This window comes from Empidonax traillii, unplaced genomic scaffold (assembly GCF_003031625.1).
Source record: "Empidonax traillii isolate 1590-97213 ecotype Southwest subspecies unplaced genomic scaffold, ASM303162v1 scaffold16:size2589160, whole genome shotgun sequence".
Taxonomy (NCBI): domain Eukaryota; kingdom Metazoa; phylum Chordata; class Aves; order Passeriformes; family Tyrannidae; genus Empidonax; species Empidonax traillii.
In genome coordinates this window covers 721,756-743,536 of record NW_020955209.1, presented here as the reverse complement: position 1 = coordinate 743,536, position 21,781 = coordinate 721,756, and the positions used below count along the sequence as shown (strand labels likewise).

The 21,781-nt window shown below is 37.5% G+C and overlaps 1 protein-coding gene across 1 annotated transcript in view; it reads left to right on the top strand.

Moving 5' to 3' along the window:
• Positions 1-21,781, top strand: part of PREP (prolyl endopeptidase) — a 96,406-nt gene that overhangs the window by 34,108 nt on the left and 40,517 nt on the right. Inside the window, exons 8-9 of the mRNA XM_027895141.1 lie at positions 12,524-12,715; positions 19,274-19,471. Of these exons, the coding sequence (XP_027750942.1) occupies positions 12,524-12,715; positions 19,274-19,471 (390 nt within the window). The remainder of the gene's footprint in view (positions 1-12,523; positions 12,716-19,273; positions 19,472-21,781) is intronic.

Here is a 21,781-nt window from a genome sequence, read left to right as displayed (position 1 = left end):
CTAGGTTGAGGCCCATGTATTAAATGAGAACCATTTGTGTTTCTATGAAATGATTCATAGTTTGGATCCCTTTGATAGTGTATTATATAGCTTCTTTAGAAATCGTGATTGTTTTTATAACTTTTTTCATTTCACTGAGGCCTTAAGAAAAAAAATGGGAAAATGTCATGCAATCTGGTAATATTGCACTGGATATACAGAGGTTGGGAGGTGGCAGATTTCATATAATCACATACAACTTTAAGTCTTCTCTGTCATGTACAGAGATTATTGATACAGTTTTTCATTATATTCATCTTTGGGGACTTTTTTGATTTAGCTGAACTAGTGAATTTCAGTACACAGATGGACATATGTGAGTGTGTTATACTCTTACGAAATATTTCAAGTCTGATGTCAACAAATTTCTCATATTTCTGAACTTACTTGTTTTGTACAGTCATAGCTTAGAAAGATAAATAGCAATAGAGTAAATATGCTATACTTAGGGATTGTTAGAATTGAGGTTGGCTAGCTCATTTGTGGGCTTTGTTTCTAACTTACTGTAGATTAAAGACATGGAACAATTTTATTTAAAACATTTTTACCTATATATTAAGAGACCTGCTTGCTAAGAGTAAAGTTTTATTTTATTTGTTTGAAAGACAGAAAAAAAATTGTTTTCCCTCAAAGAGCACAGTATCTGGTTGAACTATTGTGCCTAATTTTGCAGGCTAGAATGGAGAAGTGGGGTGAAAAGGGGAGATCCATCTTGGTAAAAGAGAGAGGAGAAACAGGAGTGCAAAATCAAACAGTATGTTTCATGTGTGGAAATGGAAAACACTTAGCAAGTATCTGCCTGATAGAACTTGGAAGATGCCTGTGAATTCAGGGATGAGTCAGCTACTGTGGGAATCATTAAGCAACACAATATAGCCCATAACAGGCTTGCAGGAGCTCAGATATTTCTTTCCCCAGCAGGTGAAAGGAACATGTAGTCTTTGTTTTTTACTCCTATTTATATATGGCATGATTTTATAGTAAGAAAAATATTTCCTTTTTAAATTTCAATATAAACTCAACAGTTTCTGACTGCATTGAAAAGATTAATCCAACAGAATAAGCACATCCAGTTCAAAAAAACAAAGCTTTAAAACCATTTTTTGCCTTCTTAATTTGTGAACTTTCTGATATTTATGTTCCATTACATGCCTCTGCCATTTTTACTGGCTGTCTAGACAATACAAATAAAAAAGTAAATTTGCAGTAAATTTTTGATCTGAGAGGCTGAAAAGGAAGATCCAGATTGTTCCACAAGAATCAGCAAGAAATGGAACAGAATGATTTTGCTAAAAATCTGTAAGTAGTGAGAATAATACCTTTCCAAAGCAACTGGGATAATACTGTAGCTCTTCCTCTGTTTCTCATCCCAGATGTTGCTGGGGTTTTTTGCAGTTCCTTTAAACTTTTCTTGTTTTCTGACTGAGAGTTAGACAGCGATGCTAAATCAAAATGTCTTGTTGTTTTGAGGTGCCTAACGTAGGTTTTAATTGAGTTACCTTTAGTTATTTTTTTTTTGTTTTAAATAATTTTCATTTTTTTCACAGAACGTGTTTCTTTCCCCTGCAAGAAGGCAAGTCATCTTCAGTCTTGCTAGTGAAGGAAGAATAATGGACCTTACAAATAAGGAATATAAAGTATATTTTCCTCATTTGTCCCATATTGGATAGATCTCTAACATGATCTGGACTGGACATTGCAACTCTGAAATATTTCAATATTTATCTTTCAGTTTCTCTGCTACTTCATGGTTCATGCAGTCCTAAGCTACATTTCCATTCTATAAAATTCAAAGAGACAGGAACCACAGGAAAGGATGCAGGAAAACCTACCTGTGGAGCTATTGAAATGGGGAGATAGGCAGTGTTGAGGAGTGAGGGGCCAAGTTCAAACTACATGGGATGTAGATACTCCATGTTTAATAGGTAACTACCTTTATGAGGTATCACAAAATATACAAGGGATTGGTGTTTTTCCTGTAGTGGCATAGTGTGGAGAACACATACCGTGTCTTTGCTTTGACTGTGGATGTTGTCTCTTGGGATGAAACTCTGTATTCACTCCATACTTTGCCCTAAGCTTCTTAGCTTGGATATTACATATATTTAAGTATTCGTGGAATACTCATGGAAAATCTTTGTGAAAATCATCTGCTGGTACCTCTGTCCCTTCTGTGCATTTCAGGACAGTATTCTAGGTGCCAACCAATCCAAAGTAAATTGCTTTGATGTAGAGGAAACCTCTGAACTAACTTTCCCACAAGTCATCTTTTTTTGAAACATGGTTCACTCAATATTTGCTGCTTCGTTTTTGCTTTAGTCATGGTGAGTTAATGCATTTCATCAACTTCCCGCACTGCATGAATTGTTGCCTTTTTTTGCATATACTCCCTTTAAATAAGTGAGGTGATAATGATGTCATTAAAGACTCTATGCAAGCATGACATTTGGGTAGATCTGCTGTACTGAGGGCAGTTGTGTTCTGTGCATTCATTGATTCTTGATGTATTTCTCAGGCTGTGGACCAGTGCTAGTTAACTTGCCCTATGTTGAGCAGGAAATTACCTTGTCTCTGGAAACCACTTCCAATAAATGAGAGTAGGCTATTTCTAAATGTTTAGGAAACTTAAAAGAATTTGACCTGTTTATTTCTACATTTGAAAAATTAAGTGTGTCAGATAGGACTTCCCCTTTACTGTATGTGATTACTCATGATATTTTTGTCAAGAGCTATAGATTAATTGAACTTGCGGTGTAATCTTCTGTAATAATTCTTGTCAGATTATTTTCCTCAGAAGGTAATCTTCGCAGCAGTGTTTCTATTTCTTTCCATGAACAGTACAGAGAGCAACTGAACATCTTTTCTGCTTCCCAGAGTAGCTAAAATGCTTCCCTTCCCCCTTTCACAGTGTTTCTACTGTATACAGATTGAGTCATTTTCCTCTTCAAATGTTCAGGTTATTTGCTAGGTTTTTAAGTGGGCCATTGTGAGCTATTTGTGCCAAGAATGCTTCTTTTTAGAATAGAAAATCACTGTGATAAGTAACCTATGACAAATACATAATAGCTTTTTTTTTTTTTAATGGGAATTTTAAATTAGTCTGAAAAGGTAAGAGGTTTGGGGGATATTTTTCCCCTGCTCCTCTACTACCCCCGGGCCTCTTGTGAACCGCATCAGGTTAACCCAGTTTGTGGCTTAGTTTTTAAGACAAAACTTTTTGTGTTAGAGTGACCAGGTTTACCGATCGGAATTTTGTGTTTACAACTAACTTAAAAAAACCCACTTTTTAAAAAAGCTTTTATTATCTCATATCAGTGCTTTACAAATACTCCATTTCTCAAGACTGGATGTCTGTGGTCATAATTCACAGTATTGTGGCAAGGCAGTGCTCTAAGGGGCCATCACTGGGAGAAGACAAGCCATGTGGTAACTCCCTTGCTGTATCTGCTTCAGGTAGCCGTGGATATGGGAGCTCTTCCCTTCGTGCCTGCTTCTTTGGTTGTTTGTGGGGTGAGCTTTAGAAAGATCGGGCAAAATTGAAGTTCTTGTCGGGATTTGACCACTCTTCGTCAGCCACTGAGCCAACTCACACAGTTTAATTTTGCTTTTATGAAATTTCAGTAGCAGGAGTGCAACAGCTGTGTGTTGGACCAGGAAGGACAGCGCTGTAGGTTCACGTACAGAAGGTTATCCCTCATTCAATACTCCAGATTTCCCTACTTGTCTTGCCAAACTGCTGTTAGGCTTTTCAATCCTTGACTTGTGTAACAAATATTTAAAAGTGATCAAATACTATTTCTTTTAAAAAACACACATATTTACCCAGTAGCTGAGCATTATAAGGCGCAATTTTTAGTAACCACTTTATCAAACTTGTCTTCCAGAATACAGACAGCACTCAGGTTTGCTTGTGTGTTGAACCAGTCAAACAAGAAAATTCAGTAATCACTTTGTCTGACTGTTTTTGGAATGCCTTGTAGTGCCCAAACAACAGGATACACAGTAATCAAACAATTATATATAAGCAACCTTGTTGTGCACCTTGCCAAAAAAATCCCACAAAACCCCCCAACCAAACAATGACAAAAAAACCCCAAAAGCAGTGGTTTTTTTCTGTAGCATGTCTCTTCCCATTTCTGTGTCTGATAATAATTTTATTTTTCCCTTTTCCTGAGAAATAAGTTAATTTCTTTCCTATTAAATTGTCAGGCTTTGCTGTTTATTCTTTTGAATATGTGGTTTGATGCAGCGAAGAAAGAATTCAGCACCAATTTGTTGGTGTGGAACAAGAAACAAATGAAAGCTGTTTAATCACCCTTGGCTATGAACTTAAACCAGCATAACATAGCCTGCTGGTCTTGTTGAAGTTGTCCTTAATATTGACCTTTTTCTTTATTTTGTATTGTGGTAGCCTCTATGAAACCTAATAAAGAAATCAGGATCCTCTTGTGAGCACCACAGAACTGTTTCATGAGACTCAGAGCCCTGGGCAGAGCCCCGCTTTCCTCTCTCTAGGGGAGCTGGAGCATGAGAATAGAGGGGGAAAAAGAAGAAGGGATATAAGGCAGTGTGAGGAGCAGAAGAGGTAGCTCTTGTTATAACCTTTGGGCACATAGAAACTGTGAAAGGCTGCTGTGACTCCTGGAATGCAAAAAGTTGAAAGGGTTGGCTAATTGAAAAGCACAGTCTGAGCTGTAGTCTTGGAAGGGCAGCTAAATGCAGGTTAATCTAAGCAGGAGGTTTAAGGGCTTTGTGGAGAGAGGTCAGTGCGAGGAGCTTTTATGCTTGGGTACTGGGCTACTTGGAGATTGGTAGTTTGTGTGTGGTGGGAACAGTGTGAGGTAGTAGGAGGACACAGAAGCTAATGTAAAATATATGAGAACCACTGGCTTGGAAAAATGATATAAAAATTGAGCAAACACAGAAGTTCACAGCTTGCTAGTTGCTTAGTCACTGTCAGCTGGAACTGCCTTGTACTAGACTGGTAGAGAGAGGTTGCGAGAAGGAATTTAAGAGCAGCACTGTCAGCCTTAAGAATTTTTATTTTGCTTCTTTGTTTAGAAGGTTGTTGTTTTTTTTCCCCTCCCTGAAGAAAGCATGTACATGACTTGAGGGCAGTTGGGAAAAAAAAGGTACTGTTTGTCCAATTCCTGTTGAAAATAGTATTCTTTGGCCTTTTGTGTCTTAGTTTTGCCTTGCAGTTTATCAGGCTCTCTTAAAAATAAATAAGTAAGCAATGAACAGTGCTATATATGGTAACATCAAAGGGATGAGTCACTATGTGCTGGGTAGCCTGAAAAAGTGGATCAAAACCTTTGTAATGATAATAAACAAGAGATAGTGAGGAAACAGTAGACATTAGCTATAAAGTGGAATGTGCTGGGAGAAAACTTCCCTTTTTTGAAAGACTTTCCATGATTGAAGTAACTTTTTAAAAAAACGTTTCAAAAGTCAACATCAAAACAAGACCGTTATATCCTAGTTCCCTAACAAATGGGGAGAAAAAAATCAGTTGTCTTGAAATATATGTGGAAACCTCAACAATAGAGCTTTGATTTCAGTGTATTTTTCTGATTAGAACCAAATTATTAGTAATAAAAATAAATAAATTTAGCAACAAAAAAAGAGCTACACATGTCATCTGTGTGGATTTCTGTAAGGCCTCTGACATGGTCCCCTGCAACATCCTTCTCTCTAAATTGGAGAGATATGGATTTGATGGGTGGACTGTTCCGTGGTTAAGGAATTGGCTCCAGACCCCTTTGTCATCTTTGTGTCCCTCCGCTGGATCCTCTCCAGTAACTCCTTGTGTTTCTTGTACTGAGGAGCCCAGAACTGGACATGTCTGGAGAGGAGAAGGCTTCAGGGAGACTGCTGACTCTCAGTACTTAAAGAAAGCCTATAAGAAAGATGGGGACAAACTTTTTAGCAGGGCCAGTTGCCAGTGGTAATGGTTTTAAACTAAAAAAGAGTAGGTTTAGATTAGATCTAAGGAAGAAGTTTTTTTACTATGAGTGTGATAAAACACTCATAACAGGTTGCCCAGAGAGATAGTGGATGCCCTATCCCTGGAATCATTCAAGTTCAGGTTGCATGGGGCTTTGAGCAACCTGATCTAGTTGAAGATGTCCCTGCTCATTGCAAGGAGATCAAACTGGGTGACCTTCAAAGGTCCTTTCAACCCAAACTATTCTATGATTCTATGAAATTAAATAGCTTGCTATTAATTCAAGTAAGGAGATCTTCATGCTGCCACTGTCTGACTGGACATTACATTTATAAATAATATTCATAATGAAGTTATTTTTTAGATTAGGTATTTGTGCTTTTCTTTGTGTATATTAGAGAAGTGTAGTGTGAGAGAAGGATTACCTTTGATGCCTGTTCTTTTGTTATGTTCTTCTACCTGAGCACATAAGCTATAACTCTCTCAAAACAAAGCATATTCTCTTGTCCTGTCTTTTGAGTGATTATCCCAATGGAGGTAAAATAGGAGCCTTGAAACTGATTGAGAAATGCCTGCCCATAAAAGTGCTTGATTTGTTTCTTCTGTATTAATCTTGGATTGACATGTCTGAACATTTTTAACTCAAAGGAATAAATATTGCCTCCTTCCATTTATTTATTTTTTTAGATGGCAAATACATTAACTTTCCATGCTTATTGAGTACCTGTCATCCATCCTCTGCAACTTGAGTGGTACTGAGAGCCCTCTCAATACATACACAATGAACTCGCGTTCCTTTCAGGGACATCTTAATATCTCCTCTCCAGTCTTCCCCCCCTCAGACTTTCGTAAGTGAAGTCAGGTCCCAAGAGATGAAGAGGTCTGGCTTCAAAGCGAGTTCAAATTCTTTGAAAATCTCTCTTGCCCTGTGGAGACCAGAGTGAGACACTTAATTAAATATTTGTGGCTTTGAAGAAGAAAGAGGGGAAAAAAAACTGAGTTCTTTCACATACCTGCCTGGCTCAGACCAAAAGCTTGAGAGCAAGCTGAATATTGCATGATTTAAAGAAAAGTTAGATTCTGGTGTGGAAGTAGATGTCTGAGTGAAGGGCTTTGCTTTGCCATTAAGTTCCCAGAATATGTTATCAATGTACCATGAGGGCCCTGAAACATTCTCTTTCAATTTGAAGCATGCTGTGTACCATGAGATTATCTGTCTTCTATTGAACATAAAAACTAGTTCAGATTAGTACTGTGACAAACTCCAAAGTAAATGCCCAGTTTTCAAAATCTCCTCTTGTAGAGAATACGTGAAATTTGGAAGCCTTTGAGTGTACATATCTTAAATAAGTCTGGTAGATCTACTTTAGTGAGCCAGTATTCAGCAATGAAAATATGCAGGTCTCTGATGTGATGAGAAGTACAGTGAGAGTGAAATGTGGCCCAGTGACATGCAGCAGTTGAACATTGCCTGTTAAGCTGTATAGGATAAATCCAGGAAAAGAAAAGAGAAAATGCAAATGGGAGAATACTAAAAGGAGATATGACTACTAGAGAAAACCTAAATTACACTATGAGTTTTGTGCTGGGGATTTTTTTCCCCTGTGTTGGAAGGCTTTATGTATTCTTTGATTAAGGTTTGCAGAGATGGAATAGAAGTTTCCAGGTACCTCTGGCAAGTGAAAGAATTTTTCAGTTAGTAATTGACAGTCCAAGTGCAAAAGATATTTCTCTGCTATAGCAAACTTAACATGTGTGTGTATATATATATATATGTATATACACACACGTATTATAAATTTAAAGCCTTTTTAAATATACTATAGGCTATGTAGATTAGTTAATATTGGAAAATGGAATCTCTAAAGGATGCAGAGGATTCTTTAAGAAAATAAAATTTGATTATTAAGCGCTGTCTCTTTAGTGAGAAACGTAAAAAGCAGAAATTATGAGGAAATGAGTGGCTTTAATCTGCTTTCCTGAGACTGGGAAAAAAATAATAATCCACTAGCAGGGATGACTTGCACAACTGGAGTGGGAGCTGGGTCTGTTCAATCTAAAGAAGAGACAACTCCAGGGCGACCTTGTTGTGGTCTTCCAGTACCTAAAGGGGACCTGCAAAAGAGATGGAGAGGTACTTTATACAGGGGCATGTGTGGTGGGACAAGGGGAAATGGCCTTAAACTGAAAGAAGGCAGGTTTGGATTAGATATTAGGAAGAAATTCTTTACTGTGAGGGTGGTGAAACCCTCTAATAGGTTGCCTAGAGAGATTGTGGATGCCCCATCCCTGGAGGTGTTTGAGTCCAGGTTGGATGGGGAGTTGAGCAAACTTGATCTGGTAGAAGGTGTCTCTGTCCATGGCAGGAAGGTTGGAAATAGACAACCTTTAAGAGCCCTTCCAACCCAAATCACTTCATGATTCTATGAAAATCTGAGAGTTGAAAAATCAGGATCTGTCCTTGAGTAGTTTATCTGCTTAATGCATGTACCACAATGAAATGTGGTATGGCTTTTTTAGTTAAAAAACCTTCCCATTTTTGAGCCAAATCTCTTCATTCATTTTCTGAGCATTCTCAGCACGGACTGATTTCCAGAAAAACTGTTTTGCAAAAAATATAACTGACGAGTCGGAATATAAATTTATGGAGATGAACATTTATATCTTCACCTGATAATTTTGCCTGCTAGAATGTGTGAAAAAAGCCAAATGCCAGTGTTTGCCTTTTAAAAACTTTTTTTCACAACATCAGATAACCCTACTTGATTACTAAGCCCTGTCTCTCCAGCAAGCACAGTCAAGAGGTTATTTGCTGTGAATTGATTGTTTGGCCTTTCCATGAAACATGAAATATGGAAGTATTGAGAACATTTTGTGAACTGATGATCAGTGACTCTCAGACGCTTTATCCTTTCTGTCTAAAGACCATTGGTAACAGACTTTGCAATCATTCATGCTGTTATCAGCTTGTTCACATTAGCTTTTCCTTCTCCTGTAGCTGTCATCATTCAGTTACAGACCTGCTTCATCACGCAGAGCTCTCAGCAAACCAGTGAATGTTTTACTATGGTCAGAGATCAGTACAAGATTGAGGGCTTATTCTGTGATGCTTACTGATACAATTTCCCTTTTGATCTTCTGTGGATCCAAATTTTTTTTCAAAAAATTTTATTTTTCAAAAAATTTTATTTTTCAAAAAATTTTATCTATTCACTGGATGTTTCTTTTGTCCTTTGCAGAAGGGCTAACTCTGTAAGATTATGATTTTCTGTTGTGTGGTATGGCTTTATTGTCCAGTGAATAAAGGTTGTAGGTCTTCTACCTGCAGTTCCTCTTCTACTGCAATTATTTGATGATGGATAACTGGCTGGTGTAAGGTATAGAGGCAAAGCCATTTGTATGTTTTCAGCAATGTGTTTTAATGTAAGGGCTGGCAGGGGAAAGGATTAGAGTATAGCAGCACCATACAGTAAACTGTCATGCTTTTCCTATATATAATAAATCTGTCTCATTATAACCCTGTGTGGATTAAACTTCAGTGGTTCAGGTGTTAAGAATAGCCTGGACTACAAATGCCACTTCTCAGTGACTCTCCTCAAAGGTTCATGTTCTCAGAGTGCTGCTGGTTAAAACTGTAAATGTCTTATCAAGATCTAGTTCTTCAATTCCTCCCTCCCCTCCTTTCTTTTAACAAAGAGTGTACTGATTGCCCATCCTTCACCCTGGTTTTTGAGTACTTCTTGAAGTCATAACTTATAGACATACTGTTCTTTTTGTTACTGAGAGGCAAGGCCGGAGTGCTTGGCAGAGGGGCAGAGCCATGCTAGTGAGCTACATGGGCCTGCCCATTTCTTGTGCTGCCACCAGAATAACCTGGGGATAAATGATGTGTGTGTCCCCATCAGTTTTCAGCCATATTAGTGACCCGTGTACTGGCTGTGTTTGTCACCAGGTTGCTATTCCTAGCCCAAAAGGGAGAGCTAAGCAGGAGAATCCAAGGTAATGCTAGAACATCCCTTTCAGTCACAGCCACAACTAGGTCACCTGGAACTGACCATAAAGAAGCGTCCCCTTACGTCTTGTATCTGTGTCATTGCAAAGGATTTCTTCCTCTCACTGGAAAACTACAGCACTCTGTACAGTAATGTACGTGATGCAATTGTCTCTTTCTGCTCCCTGTAGTTGCCTCTTTGCTGACTCTTATTTTAGATTAGGTACTGGCTTATTTAACCACTTCAGTGAGACAGTGGTTTAGAGGTAATTCATCTGCAATATTTGTCTTCTAGGGACTAGATCGCATCCATTTAAGACGATGAATGCTTTAATTTTTGTATAATAACAACTAAGTGTACCCCTGTAGAACATCAACCCTCTCACTTTTTTACTAGCTGTTCATTAGGGAGTGGATGAATGAGTTTGCAAGGAAGCAATGTAAATCCCTAATATCACATTATTGTCCTTTTTCTTCATACAGTCCAAGTCTGTTGCACTTAAGGAGACTACAACTATTGTGAACATTTAGTGTTTAAAAAGTGGTTTTTTTCAACAGTCTGGTGATTCCTTTTTATGAAGTCTTGTTCTTTAGTAGAATGGTTTCATTCTGTCAGATACTAAAATACAAATCTTCCCATATTGTTGTGGTGTTACACCGCAGTTAGTGTTTTTATTTACTAAAATGTTTGTGCATGGGACTCAGAATCTTAAAACAGTTTCACTGGTGTTTATCAGAGTTCGCTGTAGGTAGGATTTTCTTTGTTTTACTAGGCATCAAAGCAGGTTTTCTCTGTAGAACTAACAGGAACTGGAGTGACTTAGCAGGATTTTTCTTCAAGATCCAGTCTCTTAAGAAGGACAAAACTTTGGACCTCAGCAAAAATCAAGGTTTAACAGGCAATGTACTCACTCAGAGACAGGATACTAAGTTTGTATTACAGTGGTATACAAAGTAGAATTTAATTGGCTAATCTATCACTTTGCATGAAGAGACAGGGAAGTTTTTCTTAAACCAAAATGGCAATTAAGAGATATGAATTTTATGAATGTACCAGGCCTGACTATACTCTGTTATTACATCTAATGGGTTTAAAATTACCTTAGTCATCTCACTGCTTCCTCAATTATTCTTTTCTTTTTTTAAACTTACAGTAATTACAGCTCAACTGTGATCTACTTGCAGTATTCTGCTCAGTTTTTAATATTATAAAATAAGCTGAAATGCATTTTTATTGATGCAAACATTGCATTATAGAGTTTCACAAACAGATTTATGAAGTTTATTTGTTTATACTTAAAAGCAAAGACCCAACCTTAGTTTTGGGAAAGAGGCAGAGAGTGCACCAAATGTTATTGTAAGATATAAATACATATCAACAAGAATTGATCATTTTAAGATATATCACTAAGGGTTTTGATTTTTCTGCACAGATAATTTCTGATCCTTATAATAGTAAGTTTGAAGGTGATGATAGGCTGTGTTGTGGATAAAACAAGTATATTGCATATCTTATCTAACTTTGCAGATTTTTCTTTCTATTAGCCTCTTGACCTATTACAAAACAGTAAAATGTGAATAAAAAGCAGTGAAATCTTAAAATCCCAACTCGTGGTTGAATCAATACTATTCACTCTGTATCACAGTCTGAAACTGAAGCAATTGATGTTTGAGAAAACCCCACTTCTGTTACTGAGTGTGATATTCGAGAAAATTGATAGGGGGAATGCAGTTTCATTATTGCAAAAGCCTGATGTTAACATTTTAGCTTACTGTAGTTGTTCTGATAGGTGGTGACAAGCTTCTGCAGGACATCATTTCAGGAATGCTCTTTCTTGAGTTGAAAGGGAAATTCCTCATGTTGAAGTTTATTGTACTCATTCAAATAGCATAATTTCTATTCTGTGGGAAGTTCTGGGCTTTTAAGAAGAATGGAAAAATTTCCATTCAAAGTGTTGGGTTTTTTTCAGAAGGAAAAACACAACCCAGCAACATTTCTTTATAATTATATAGTAATTTTAGAAAAGCTGTTTGGAATAAAATTCAGCTTGAAAGCTTAGTGCAGTCTTTTGACTCAGCTGTGACTGTTCATTCCAAGAAGTCTGTAGAAGTGGGGACTTGTGAGCACCACTGACAAGAACCTGATGTGCTCGCAGGCATTGACTTCACAGCAGTCAGTGTGGTAGAAGCACTTCTGTAGCAAAAACCTGAGCTTTCCAGCAGCCCCTTAGGAAAACTAGTAAAACACTAACCGTAATCCTGTCAGTATTCTGCATTATTTCGCTAGAAATTCCTCAAAACCAGTTATGTTAACATGTCCCTGAACTGGCATTTTTCCACTGCAGCCTATCAATCTGGAGAATTCTTGGTAAGTTCTTAATACTTTTAAAGTAGACTTTTTAGCCTTTCCATAGCTGTACTGCTTCTTTTCACTGCTGTTGTTCAAGAAAGAGCCTACAACAATTGTCAGGAAGGCCTTGCCTTCAGGTGTTAAAATGTTTTGTTTCAGGAGGTGAAGAATTTATATTCTATGTTTCATCTTTCAGGAATACTTCACTGGGTGAAACTGATAGATAACTTTGAGGCTGAGTATGAGTATGTCACCAATGAAGGAACAGTGTTCACTTTCAAGACAAACCGCCACTCTCCAAATTACAAGTTAATCAACATTGACTTCAGTGATCCAGAGGAATCCAAATGGAAAGTCCTCGTCCCTGAACATGAAAAAGATGTTCTAGGTAAGAGTTCATGTCAAGTTAAAGTCTTCCTATTCTGCTTTTTTCGAATTAATTCAGTAGTTAGTTTATTGAATGATCTTTTACAGGCTTTCATAATTTTTTCCTGTGTTTAAACTTTGTATAGAATTTGCAGTTAAAAGACTTCATGAGATACAAGACATTTAGAATGACTGAATATGCTGAGTTGGAAGGGACCCACAAGGATCATCAAGTCCAATCCTTAGGCCTTCACAGGAGCATCCCCAAGAGTCACACCATGTCCCTGAGAGTATCATTGAAATGCATCTTGAACTCTGTCAGGCTTGGTGCAGTAACCACTTCCCTGGGAAGCCTGTTCCAGTACCCTACCACCCTCTGGGTGAAGAACCTTTTTCTAATATCCAACCTAAACCTCCCCTGACATAACTTCAGGCCGTTCCCTCGAGTCCTGTCACTGATATGACAGTGAAGAGATTACGCACCTGCACCTCCTCTTCCCTTCACAAGGAAGTTGTAGACTGCAATGAGGTCTCCCCTCAGTCTCCTCTTCTCCAGGCTGAACAGACCAAGTGCCCTCAGCCACTCCTCAAAGGGCTTCCCCTCAAGGCCCTTCACCATCTTTGTTGCCCTCCTTTGGACACTAAGAGCTTAATATATTTCTTGTATCATGACATCCAAAACTACACCCAGTATTCAAGGTGAGGCCACACCAGTGCAGAGCAGAGTGGGACAATCCTCTACCTCAACCGGCTGATGATGCTTTGCCTGATGCCCCCCAGGACACAGTTAGCCCTCCTGGCTGCCACAATCAATCTCTCTGTCTCTCTCTTACATCCTGTATGGCCATAGTGAAGTTGATTCATCTGTCCTTGTTTTAATTCTATGTTTGTAGGAAATGAGAGAAAAGTATATTCCTGCTTTATGTCAGTGTAATAAATGTTTACTAGATAGTCAGGGATTACAGCAAGAGGGGCTTTGTAAGCAGAAAGAAGGAAAAGAGCAAATCTGGCAGTAGTGTAGCACACTTTGAACAGAATTGTTTAGAATTTGAGATGGGATTTTTTGTTGTTCCTGGAATAAGAGGAGTAAACAATACTTGGAAAAAAAAACCTCAGGAAAGTTGAAGGGCATGGAGGTCTCTTAAGTATAAAAGCAAGTTTGAAGCATAAGTCTTTGGTTTTGATACAATTAAAATAATGGTGTATTTTTTTAATCCCATAATTTTGCAGAAAGTTCTATGAAAGGTAGAATTAGTTTCAGATAATACAGAAAAACCTCTCCTGAGCTGTTTTTTGACAGATGCTTAGTGTACATTTATGTAGTTTGCTCTCCATACAGTACAAGATACAATTATGATTTATCTGACCAACATTAGTTATTAAAAAATACACTGCTTTTTTTATTAATAATTTTTATACAAATTCCTTCTAGTTTGCTGCTTCTCCAGTGAAGAGCTGCTTTGTAGAATGAGTCGAATTCTCTTTGTGTATATGATTTGATATGTGTGTATACAGTAACATCTGTCTTTCCTCACTGAGACAAACCAACAGGCATTCAGCTCTTGAACACACTTGAAAGCAAACATAATCTATCATATGAAACCATCAGAGTGACTTTCAGGAGTCTGTTGTGTGTCATTAATCTTCTACTGTATTTGAATGTGAAGCCAGAGTAGGCAGTCATATGTCCACTTCTCTCTAGCTTTTTGTAATGGTGTATAAAGGAAATGGATTAACTAACAAATGAAAGTAGCTTCCTAAGAGGATGAGTTTTAAGTAGATCTTAGTAGGTTTATAGTAGATCTTACGGGAAAGTAAGTTTAAATTGTTCAGTTGCTTCTTTGTGGCAGACAAAGAATTAGTGTTGTATCCTTAGCACTAAGATATGGGAGCTGTAGTCCTGAATAAATAAAAACAACCCACCCTTCACTTGATGAAGCCAGCCAGCAAGCGAGTCTCCATGTCATTCTTTTTTAATCATTCTGAGATTTGTTAAGGAAGACATAAATATAGCAAAGACAGTTAATAATTCATTGTCTTGAAAACCTTGTAGTCAAGTGAATTTGATTTTGTGTGATCCAGAGATGACAATGTGATGAACGCCTTCTGCAAAAGCTAGGGCAGCAGTGATTCAAAGGATAAATGAGTATTGCTGCTTATCCAGTTGTACATATGTGTGGGAGTGACTCCTTAACAAGATGTAATTTAGCTGTATCAGTATTTCATTATAAACATTATAGTTAGTGATGCCATAGCTCACTAAAAATGTGTTTTACTGGAACATATAGATCCTTGGTTTAAGTTTCCTGCTCTGGTGTGATCTGCCTGGAAGCCACAGCCTACTTCATTTCTATGTGTTAACTTAGATTCGGTTTCATAAAGGCTATACTTGCACGTATAGAAGTAGGTTCATCTATGAATAATAAGTTCAGGATTAAGAATTATGAATCTCTGCCAGTGTCCATGAATGGCATAAAGAAATGTTCTACAAAGAATCATAATGCATTCTTAGGATGATTCTATAGCTGATATAATGTAACCAACAAATACACATGCCTACAAGGTGATGTGAATGCCATTTAGATCCTTCAACATACTCTTTAAGATAGACTTTTTTATTGGCCTTTTTTTGTCAAGAACTGTTTATAAATGAGATAATTTTGGAAATACTGGGAAAAAACCAAGCGCATTCCCACAATGGGGTTGTGCACACACCTCATTTTACAACTGTCAGCAGGGATTTCACACAGAGTTGAGGTAAATTTAGATTTCTGCTTTGTAAGCTGAGAGGAAGAAATAAATGACAGCTATTTTAAAATTAAATTTAAGAGGGTGTCTCAGAACATATTGTAGTGTAATGAAACTCATTTCCTCCCCTTTGGAGTTTGTTTATAAAGAATTACTTCTAATTTTCAGGGAGTCTAAAATAAAGCCATAGGAGAGATTCACATCTAGCACTGAACTTATGCTTTAAATGACCACACAGCTGCAAGTAGGCATGCTGAATTGGTTGAAAAGCAGCTATGAAACTGTAAATGCAGACTGATCATTACAGACACTGCAACCTAAGGCATAGGATAAACTTGCTGTTTTTAGAAGGTTAAAGGATTAATTTTGAGAACTGTGACAGCCCCCATCCCCCTGCCCCTGCAAAGTGCCCAGTACTGGTAGAGCAGGGCAACTTGAGAGTAGCAGTGTATCCAGCCTATACTTGTGACAATGTAAAGAAAAGCAGAATACATCTCCTGAGTAAGTAGGGCTGAGAAATAAGACAAGTTCATGAACATGTCGTAGATGTGAGAGTGATTTTGAACAGTTCCTTGAATCTCAATTAACAAGCAGAGGCAAAGCTATCAATTGCTCACTGTACCCCTAAACATCTGCACACCTAAACTCAGTGCATGTAAAATGCTTCCCTTCCCTCAGCTAGAATGTGCACTCCCAGGTGAAAAATAGTATTTTTCCTCATACCTTTAACCTTCAGTCCTGCTAGCTAATTCAGAAATGATTAAGAGGTAGGGAGGGGAGCAGATGTTTCAGCTTCAGAAGAGCTTTGCCTCTCCGCACTCCGTCACATGTTTGCGTGTATAAAATCTTTGACTTGCTGAAATTGGTTAAGCTTTTCCGTGAATTTTAACCATGGCAGGCTGTCCCTGAGGATGGTGTCTCAGAGAGAAGACATATGCTTTATATTGTGAGGGCTTGTCAGCATTTAATTACATGTTTCAGAATTATTCATGTTTTATTCTGTAAACTGGTCATGCTTTGCCTTCAAGTCTACTGATAAGTAGCCTTGAGTGGTGATTACAGATCATTTTAATTGAGATCAGCGTAGATACCTGGTAATCTGCAGAGACACTGAAGTTTATGGTCACTGTCTGTAATTACCACAGAAACCAAAATGACCTTCCAAGTCTGTCTTAGAGATTTGACAGTCCATTGAAATACATAAATTATTTGTTGAGTGGACACATAAGCACAGTGTACAGCAAGTAACTCAGCTATTCCTGCTGAAGCTCTATGGCTACCTAGCTCTTCTAGCTTGGTATGTTCTTCTCCAATCAGCATTTTATCCTGCATCTGTCAAAGCATGTTTGTACCTTTGGACGCTTAACATGCTGTAGCAACTGCTGCAGAAAGGTCAGAACTGTTGTTAAGTAATCAGTGTTAGTGGCACAGATGTTTGGTGTGAGGGTTCAACCCTTCTTTTTCCTGAAGCTATTTCAAAAAGTTGTTCATAGCAACATTGCAGATACAGCATGTTAAGCATCCAAATGTACAAACATGCTTTGACAGATGCCTGATCCAAGAGGCCTAGGTTGGAAAAGACAACCCCTATGTGTTTATTGTTTAGTAATACAAATATTGTGCCACATGGGTATTGGTTTGATAAATTTAGGTGTAACAAGGAGAATAACTGCTCTATTCATTGGTATTAGCTGAAAATAAATTGACTGCAGAGATCTCAGATGGTTAGTTTTTTTAAAAAAAGTCACTTGTATGAGTGAAACTGCTCAGCCAGCAATTCATTATATCCCATCATAGGGTGGTGGTTGAACTGCATTTAAAAGGTGCTTCTTTTTGCCCATTGTCTGTAAAGGGAGCCTACAGCAATGGTGTTGAGCTCAGCTTTTAGACATAGGAAGTTTGAAAGCACACAGAGGCCTGCAGGATGCATCCTGCAATGTGTGAGCAAAACCAAGGAGGCTGACTGCTAATGCAACAAGCTTGACAGTGCATGTGGTTCTCAGTACCAAGCAGGGGAATAACAGAGACTCAACTTGAAGCTTACAGTCAAAAAATAGCTCTCATTAAAAATTCAGCATTGTTTTATCTTGCTGTGTATATAAGTGCTGATTCTTAGTGTCTTCTTTTCCTTCTGCTCTTTCAAGTCTGTTTCGATGTTTTGCTCTGTTTTGATTTTTTGCATTTCTTTGTATCTTCCATGACTGTAAGTTTTGGAGGCAGTTAGCAATGCATTAAAACCAGTTATGTAATACAGGTATGAGACACAGAAGCTGTGTTCTTAAATCTCAAGGAATGTTTTAAAAACATTTTACGTTGTTGTCTCATTTGTTATCTTCACCTTACTGAAAGCATATAATTTGTAAACCAAAAAGGTGACGGAGAGTTAATATTGCTGATTCCTAGGCAAGTTCTTCAGTGACAGGAATCTCCACATAAGCCAGCAGCCTTACTCCTGGGCAATTGAATGTTTTTAATAAAAAGAGTAATATCTCTTCATAATATGTAAGTTGAAGTAATAATGTAACTCAACTTTTAATGAAAACATCCATTAAGCTGAAATGCTCCATCAAATGACTAGTGAGGAAATAAGAAGTCATATATATATATAATATATATTATGTACATTTGAAGTTGATCCGAGAGTGTCTATAATCCAGTTTGTGAAAATTTTGTCAAGAAATACCAATGGAGTTCATAGGATCTCATAGTTATTGCAGAACCATTAATTCTGCAGGCAAAAAAGGTGTGTTACTGTTGGAATGCTAACTTTTCAATCTGTATTTTGTGCTAACAAACCACTTATACATATAAATTTTGGCAGATTTGTGCAGTGCCAATGTAACAAGTCTTTTAAGTTACTGCATGTTCTCCTTCACACAACCAAGAATGATTCAGTATTTCAAAATATGTAATTGAATATAACTATTAACTTAGGAAGTTTATTATGTTCTCCAGCCTCACTTGAGAAATTTTAGCCACTCTAGGGCTAAAATTACACGTCAATTACTAATTTATAAACAGTGTTATGGTATGCCCTATCTTATTATTTCAGGCCATGGCTTCATGGTTGAAATTTCAATTAGTGGTGTTCTCTGGGGCTTTGGTTAGAAAATTGCAAAATTTAGCCTAGAAGCTCACAAGGGAAAGTTTGAGGATAAAAAAGTATCAGTGGTGGTGGATGGGAAGAGAGGAGTAGTAAAGCTTTATTTAGGTATTTATGAAACATAAATTTGTATGTCTAAAAAGTTAGACAAGTATTAAGTTTCACTGGTCCTTCAGAAAGAAGATAAAAGGAAAGTAGACTGTCAAACTATTAGGATTTGAAGGTCCTTGAGCTCTAGGGGACCATGACAGACCTGAACTCTATATGAAAGCTACTTGTGACAGAATAATGAGTTTTGACCTTCAATTTAGAAAAAAACCCAACTTGTTAGCCCTAATGGAAGTGGCATGTGGTACAACTTTGAACTTTTGTTCTGCAACCTGAATATGCAAAGATGCATTTATAAGACTGTCTTCAGTACAACTCTTTGAATTCAAATTATTTGTGTTTATAGGACTTTGAGGAAATTGGAAAGAGCTGTTAAAACGTGAATAACATAAAATAGCATAAAACTGAAATACAGTCAACACTGACATGCTTCTTTTTTGTTTCAGAAGGCAGGGGACTTACAAAGATTTAAGAGTTAAGGGCAGTGCATGTCACATATTTTCCTGCATCTATTTAGGTATGCCAAAGAATTTTAGGATCAGATTATGTCTGATTGTTTCCTTTCTTACATTTTTTAATTGTATTTTAAGTGACTTTGTTTTTGTTTTCCATGCTGTCCAGAATGGGTTGATTGTGTGAGGTCCAATCTCCTAGTTTTGTGCTATCTGCACGACGTGAAGAATATCCTACAACTTCATGACCTTGCCACAGGTGCACATCTCAAGACTTTCCCCCTAGAGGTTGGCAGTATTGTGGGATATAGTGGCCGAAAGAAGGACACTGAAATATTCTATCAGTTTACTTCCTTTTTGTCTCCAGGTAAGATTTTTTCTTTCATGTTATTGTTCCTTTTCCTGTGAACCATGTCTGTCTCTTTTTCTGTGGTTGTTATTCAGTACGTCTAAGGTGTGGATAAAACTGCTTCACCCTTCCCCATGTAATAAGCAGTGGTTGTGCATTTCAAAATGTACGAGTCCTTCATCTATCAAGCCTAAATAATATGCCTACTGGTATTTTAGAGACCTGCATTAAGAAATTACTCAAGACAGACTTGTACTGGAGATGAAATTGTAGCATTCTCATAACTCTTGCTCCATACAGCAAGATATAAGTTGACAAATTCTGTTGAAGGCAATTGTATTTAATGTGATTTTTATCACCATTTTAAAGAACATTAATAAAAGTCATAGAAATTCTTTCTGTGAAGGTTCAGTGATTCATTTATGCATAACTCATTAGAGCATCCTTACCATGTGTTCTTACAGCACTTGCTGTTGTTGAATTGCTGTAGGAATCTTCTTTCTACAATCCTGCAAAGCCAGAGATGTCCAAAGCATTATGTAATGCATGTGTGGCACACCAATAAATATTCTAGAATTTTGCATAGGAAGGGAGTTTCTACACAATAGTCTAGCTAGTATACGACTAGAAAGTGCTGTTCACTCTCTTTTTAATTCCTCTTCTTCAATACCTAATAAAAGACAGGATTCAAATTTGGAGGGGGAGATAGGCTTCAGGATCTTTGTCTTCTTCCGAGGTTGTGAATCATAAGATGATCAAAAATGTTATTATAGTATCTGACATATATTTTTGCTCTGTTTCAGTTAGAGCACAGCAACATCACATTGCAAAATGGCCACAGAACAGTTTTGAGAGGTTTGCTGGTTTTGCTAGAAAAGATCTTATGAAATTATGAAAATTATGTTTCAAGCTTAGCAGATAAGAAGTGTGATGAATTTCCTATTATCTTACTGTTTACATAACCAGGAATAAGATACATTATGTTTTTAGTTCGTCTTTTAAACAACATTCAGATCACTACAGCTGGATAGTAGCTTGACACTGACTTTGTCCAGCTTGATGGTTCAGATAGTTCATTTGCTCACATCCTGCCTTGTGGGCTAGAAGTTGCTGGTCTTAAAAGCCTCCTTTCAGCAGAGGCAGTAGAGCCTCTGTGGCTGCAAAATGCATAGGGGAAGAGCCCATAGATCTGTCTGAGCCCGTGGCTTGCCAACCAGTCAAGGATGGCTGCTCTCACTGCCTACTGTTGCTTAGGCAGAATTTTTTTCTCCTTTTGATTCATTTCCTTAGCATCTACAAAGAATTCGCCATGGCATAGCTCTGTTAACTGGGGCAGAGTGACCTGGAATCTAGAATTAAAATGGAAGGTAAGAAATGGAGGTAGGCTATATGGGAATAAGGAACAGATGAGGAAAGCATACCAGAGAGGTAATTTTTAGGAAGGTGTGTGGATATTTTTTACTTTGCATGCAACCTCCATTCACCCAATCATTGGAATAGTCAGACAAAGGGTATGGGACTGATCCTTGATTAACCTAGATCTTTCTACTTTACTATTAGAAATAAATACAATTTGCACTTGTACTATTTTTTTTTCCTAATGAGAAACAAATTAACATACTGGTGTTTAATACCTACAACAAAAGTAATAGTAAACATATATATAGTAAACATATATATGAAATAATGAATAAAGCAGCTCTAAAACTGTAGATGTTGATACCACAAAAATAATTTTCATTATTCCCTGAAAAACATGGTTATCCCTGCTGTCCACTCCAATCAGACATTTAGGTGACCACTCTCGTATTTTGCATTTATTTAGCACCCAGCAAAAGAATGCAAGCCCCAACATTACAATGTTTCTTGATAGAACTGCTGTGGCACTAAAAATATAACAGAAGAAAAGATTTAATACCAGGGGTTGAATTGCATGTTACTGTAACGTTAGGCTGACTGGCTCCTGAAATGCAGTCTGTGACTGTGCTTATACTTCATCATGTGGTTTGCTAAGATGCAGCTATTCTGCCTGCTCTGTGTGTAATATTTGCCAGTACATTATCCAGCTTGGGCAGCTGCATATATGTCAGTTGGGTGCTCTGCCTGTTAACTGCCTCCAGTGCTTTACACTGTGCTTTCACATAATTTTCTGCATCCTAATCTTTAAGGGAAACACTACTTTAGTGCTTGTTTGCATCTGTCACCCTGATTAGATTTGCTAGCCATTTTGTGCTAAATGAAGAAAAAAAAATCCCAGCAGATTAGGATAGTCCTACTTTTAGTCCCCTATTAATTCACCAATATGGAAAAAGGCTTTATCAGTTATTA